This window comes from Mus pahari, chromosome 9, assembly GCF_900095145.1.
Source record: "Mus pahari chromosome 9, PAHARI_EIJ_v1.1, whole genome shotgun sequence".
NCBI classification, from domain to species: domain Eukaryota; kingdom Metazoa; phylum Chordata; class Mammalia; order Rodentia; family Muridae; genus Mus; species Mus pahari.
Genome location: NC_034598.1, coordinates 91,306,899 through 91,312,807, shown reverse-complemented (window position 1 = coordinate 91,312,807; position 5,909 = coordinate 91,306,899). Strand labels below are relative to the sequence as shown.

The 5,909-nt window shown below is 49.2% G+C and overlaps 1 protein-coding gene across 2 annotated transcripts in view; it reads left to right on the top strand.

The window, feature by feature from the left end:
- Positions 1–512: 512 nt before the first annotated feature.
- C9H12orf75 (chromosome 9 C12orf75 homolog) overlaps positions 513–5,909 on the top strand; it is a 36,300-nt gene continuing 30,903 nt past the window's right edge. The window contains exon 1 of one of the 2 annotated variants that reach the window (XM_021205576.1): positions 513–682. In XM_021205576.1, the coding sequence (XP_021061235.1) occupies positions 637–682 (46 nt within the window). In that variant the 5' untranslated portion in view covers positions 513–636. The remainder of the gene's footprint in view (positions 683–5,909) is intronic. The other variant, XM_029542510.1, reaches the window with a different exon arrangement.

Here is a 5,909-nt window from a genome sequence, read left to right as displayed (position 1 = left end):
ACTGAAAGGGACCACGGAGATTCATAGATCTGCCTTAGAACAGAAAGCAGGGTGAAATTTTAGGTACAGATCTGGGAGACGTTGATTTTGAGGAGGAGCACCAGGTTTGACCGAGCTGGGGGGTAGCTGGTTTTTCTAGGTGAGGAAGGATGGAGCTGTCTCCGTTTTCTTCGAAAGCAGAGAGATTTTGGTTTCCTCTTCAGATCTGAACGTCAATTGGTCTGTCGACCTTAGCCTTACCAGACGTACACCCAGGCTGCTCAGAGCAGGTGTTCCCTGTCACTTCCTCTCCTCTCCACATCCTGGGGACAGGGAGGGGACAGGAAGAAAGAGAGCGAAGGTGAACAGGAGGGAGAGCAAGCGGGTGAGCCCTGCTGCGGACCACGCCTTCTGCCATGACCCCCAAACCCTACTTTAAACTCCCGCCCCCTCTGAACCGCCACCAATGCTCGGCTCAGGAACGCGCAGAAGGCTGCGCATTGGTCGGTGCTGCGGTTGCCGCGGTGACGGGTGGGTCCGTGGGGGTCCCCGCGCGGGGCGGGGCTAGGGCTGTCCCTGGTCCCGCGCGCCGCCTCCTTCTGGGTCTCCGCCACTGGGACCTGAGGTCCAGAGCGCGGCTTCCCTGCGGGTGGCGCGATGGGTTGCGGGAACTCCACGGCCACCAGCGCGGCCGCGGGCCGAGGTAAGCAGAGCTGCTGGGCGTAGGTCCCTCGGGAGAGGGGGCGGCGGCGGCGCGGGGGGCGCAGTTCCCTCGGCCCATCCTCAATTTCGAGTCTGGAGCTTGCCTGCTTCTGGAAAGACCGACAGGAAGCCGGTGCCCCTGTGCGGGGGCGGTCACGCCCGGATTCAGCGGGGAGGACAGTCGCCTGGGTCCTGCAGCCTGTCTCTGCATCCTTCTAGGGAGCAGAATTTCCCAGACGTGTCTCTGGTCCCTCACATCCCCTTTCCATTGGCTTACATCCAGGCCTCACTCTGGACCCCTTGGCTCCCAGACCCTGCGCCTGGGAAAGTGCTGCTGAGCAAATCAGGACTTTTCTGGGGATGGGGCTGAGTGCCAGTGGGTTGGGGACAGCAGCCTGCAGTGCTCTAAAAAAAAAGCATCCGTGTGGGTCTGCTTACTTAAGACCCACCCTGCTGCCCGCTAAGGTTTTCACAGAGAAGCTGCTACGGTAGCTAGACTCTCAGATTCGCGTGATGGAACTCAGGACTGGCCTCTCTTTTTGATAAATTTTCACTTAAAAATACATCCAAACTTGTCTGTGCAGGACTTCATTTCGTTGATTGGCAGGACAGGGCTTCTAGATTTTCCTGGCTAAGCCAGGCTTTGTATCAAGTAACTTACTGTAAGATTCAGACCCTCTGATAAAACCAGCTGATGTTGGGATTTGTTAGGGGTGTTCTCTGCTGACGCATTTTAGCGTATTTTTGGCTAGGGTTCCCTAGCTTCTCTAGCTGAGTCCAGTCAGATGTCACAGCCTACTCTAACCAGCAAGCGCAAATGGTAGTCAAATACTGCAGTGTTTGCGGAGCGGATGTGGGTGTCCAGCTAATGATTTTTGAAACCTTGGGGCTGTCACCTCCCTTAGCCAAGACGCTAAGGCTTGGCAGTTATTTTTGTGATTGATTGAAGCACTCAGGTTTGAACTCAGGGTCTGATAATTGCACGTGCTGCGCAGACCTTTGACCATTGGGCTGTATTCCTGGTAATTACAGGATGGGGAACCATTGTGGAAATCTACCCAAATATTGGCCAAAAATTGGTCTATCTTGGGGGGGGGGGTGTGCAGTCAGCGTCATACTTGTGGATTAAGTGTGTCTCAAGGGACCTAACTAAAACACCTGGGAGTCTAGGCCCAGGGAAAGTATATCCATTCCAAGTGACTGTTGTTGTTTTGAATTTAGGTCTGTCTTTGGGATCTGCAGACAGCCACTGGGAAGCAAATCTTTTAGGTTTCTATAGCAGTGACTCAGCTTAGTTAGTATCCTATGCAAATGAAAGCAGGGGCGGGATTTAAGTTGGGGTGTGGCCCCGTTTCATTGCAACATGGAAATCAGGAAAGTGTCAAAGCCTCAATTGTTTATGTCCAGCTAGAGGTTCTGTGGTTCAGTGTAACCTATCGAATGCGTGCTTAGCTGAAAGAAAAAAAAAGTTGAGAATGTTAAAAAACAAAAACAAAAACTGAAAGGAGGACCCAGAACAAATTTAGAAGTGCAGCAAGTTTAGCGCATTTACATTCTTTAAGAATCTATTTTTATTCCTGTGAATGTGCGGCTGTACGCTATGTGCATGTAGGTGCCCGAGAAGACCACAAGAGGGCAGCATATCCTCCGGAACTTGGGTTACAAGCCATTGTGTAGGTGCAGGGAACCAGACTTGTGTGATCAGCAAGTGCAGCAAATGCTCCTGACTGCTGAGCTGTTAGTTCAGCCCCGCACAGAGACATTTTATTAACTGACTGCTTGTCAGATTTGGAGTTAGAGGGAGAAGTATCGTTGTTAAGTGAAAATCGGAACAATGATTGGGGTAGTTCAGAAATGTTAATATGCAAATTACATTTCAGTGGTGGGGTGGCCAAGCAGTCGAGACATTGTATTTTAGGCTGGTGATGTAGCTTTAGGTGGTACCTGCCTAACACACACAAACCCATAAACTCTTATCTTCCAAACCCAACAAAGTGGGCATGGTAGTGCAGGTCTATAATGTCTCAGTAAAATTTTTTGAGGGGTTCTACCCCACATTAAATCATCTGCTTCCAAAATGAAAGACACAAAACCTTTGTATTTATAATAAGCCATAAAGCTCTAGAGCTGGGCAGATATCAGCCCTCGATGCTAGTACCCCGGAGACATCACTCATTAAGTTCCTCCTGGGTCGCTCCTACCCCAACAGGCCTGCCCTCCTGGCCATGTGCTCAGGATCTACCTCCCCCATGGCCCGCCATTGGCACCTTCTTCTTTCTTCCTCATCTCCTCTCACCATGGTCTCTGACTCAGATCCCAAGCCCAGGAACCAAGGCCCCGCCTACCTCTCTTCTGCCCAGCTACAACTGTAGCCATCTTTATCCAACCAATAGTTTTAAGTTAAGGAGCAAAGGTCTACACAACAAAAGCTGGTAGCTGTGAGAATTCACTCTTCCTGAGGCAACTAGGCCTTGGGATACAGAATTTAGCATTATTATACATAGCATTAGACCAAATCTCAACACGCCTGGCAGGAGGGTCAGAAGTTCAAGGCCATCTTCAATAGTTCCTTACTTTGTAGTGAGTTCAAGCCATCTCAAAAACAAATAAACAAATAAAACAACAACAACATAACTATCTCCCACAAACATAAACAAACAGACCATCCTCAGCTCCTCAGATCAGGTTTCTTCTGCCAATCTTGGTAGTCCTGCAGTCAGGGACAGGGTAGGAGGCTCACTCCAAGTTCATGGTCTGCCGCCTGGTGTATATGGGGAGTTCCAGGACAGGCAGAATGTCTTTTTTGTTTGTTTGTTTGTTTGTTTTTTTTGAGACAGGGTTTCTCTGTATAGCCCCGGCTGTCCTGGAACTCACTTTGTAGACCAGGCTGGCCTCGAACTCAAAAATCCACCTGCCTCTGCCTCCCGAGTGCTGGGATGAAAGGCGTGTGCCACCACGCCCGGCTAATCAAACTGTCTCTTAAGGGGAAAAAAAAATCCTATTTCTTGGGACGGAAAAAAAAAAAAAAAGGTTCTCTTTACGAGCATTGGATTGACTTTTTCCCCTTTTGAGTAGATCTCTCCCCGGGTAAAGGGAGATGCAGCTACACTGGAAAGGATCCCTCCGAGTGCCCATCCTTAACGATCCGCTTTTGTTTGTGAAGGACAAGCACGCTAGAGCACGCTGTTCTCTGGCTTGCTCTTTGCTAAAAATTACTTTATGTTCGGAGAGAGCAGGGCAGGGAGTGGTACATCCCATAAACCGGAAGGAGAGGATGCTATGAGGGGGCGTGTTGGCGACATCATCGCTAACCAGGCTCTGCCCCTGGCTTTGAGAAGTTCTTCTCAAACAGCCTGTGTGTCCAGCTGGCCGCCTTCGGCATTTGGTCATTGTTATTTTCTGTCCCTCAGCTGGTGGTAGGAATTTCGGTTTCTGAAAGGGAACACATCAAGATGAGACCTAGAAGAGCGGAGAGGGATGCCCTAACACCGGGGTGGCTGGTCCAGCTGCGAGCTGTGGCTTTGGTATCACAGTCAGTGAGGGCCGGGCTGCAGACCTGTCCCGAGCCTGGGAGACCCCGTGAATGGATGAGGCTGGACTGGACCTCTAGGTATGAACTGAGTGTAGCTTTAAAAATGTCTCAGGAATCCTGCTTTCAATATTTCATACTTTTCAGTAGCCATACTGAAGAAAGAAAATGTAATTAAAAAGGCAAATGGAGGTGAAGGAGAGAGGGTGACCTTGGACTGGAAGCTCAGGCTTTGATACCTGTCGCCGGCTGTGTTGCTGTGGGTGGGCATTTGGCTTTGCTTTTCTGAGCTCTGGTTTCTTTATCTATATTGTGGTGGGATAATTGGATGCACCCTGTTTCCTAGGGCCTGTGTCAAACTCCAGATCAGACAATGGATCGAAACACTGTAAAATGAGATTACCATATTTGCAGTAAGAAGTTATTAGTACGTTGAAAAAAAGGTGCCTTCCGGGAATATTTTTCTATAGAAAATGACAAATCTGCTTTTGTCTCAACAGGTCTGAAAACCTATCTATCTATCTATCTATCTATCTATCTATCTATCTATCTATCTATCTATCTATCTATCTATCTTTGTGACAGTCTCTTCATGTATCCTGACTGACTTAGAACTTGCTATGTAGACAGGGCTAGCCTCCAGCGAAGCCCATTTTGTTCCCCACATATCCAGGCAAATCCAAACACTTATTTCTCTTTTCTCCCAGCTGTCTGGACCACTGACTTTCTTGGCTGTAGCCTAGGGAACTTGGGTAGTATGTCAGATAGACATGTTGCATAGGGGCTGAGAACATGTGAGTCTATATGCCACGTTAGTGGAGAAGCTGGGGTATGTGGTCTCATGGCCATGAAGACCCCCTTCCCTGTTCAGATTCCCTTGTGTCCTTGACTTCAAGCTTACCCGTGGCCTACCCGCTCTGTGCAGAGCTCTGTCCCAGAGACCGCAGGACAAGGGAGGAGCCTGCCAGCAAGAGGTGATTGGAGATTGGAGTACAGCTTTCTGGCTGTTGAGGAGCCAGATGTGGAAGGCTTCATCTGTGAGAACAGTTGTATGGGACCAGAGAGCAGTGTATGGTAGAAAGCACCAATTGCAGCTGAGTGACGGGGCTCATCAGAGAAGGCTTCCTGGAGGAGGGGTTGAGTTGTTGATGCTGATGGTGTTGTGAGACCCTTTTGAGTCTGGAAGAACTCCCCATTTTAAGGGTCTTATTCTTTCTTTCTTTTTTCCTTCTGGTGCTGGCTGTCGAACTCAGGACCTTGTTCATGTTAGGCAAGCACTGTACCATGGCACCACAGAGCTTTCTTCCAATTCTTATTTATTAAATTTTGGGAGCGCTTGATCCTCCTGCCTTGTCTCCCATGTGCTGAATTCCAGAATGTTCGCATTGCTCCCAGGAACAGCTCATTTTACTATTTCCACAGGAGTACTTTCACCCCGCGGGAGTTTTGATCTTTCCCAACTTAGAGCTATGGAGGACGGCTGTTTGTGGTTTCTGTTTTGGGGTGTTTTAGCATTTCTCCAGAGAAATGGCTGTGCAGAGTGCTCTGTTTGGATAGTTAGTCCCATACAGGGAGCCTGGGGGGGGGGGAGGGCCTTGCCCAAGCAGCCAGGAACTCATACTGTGTGTTGTCTTCTAGCTCTTTCCTCAGGAGGCAAAGACTGAAGTCCTTTAAAAGACTCAGTCCTTTAAAAACCATG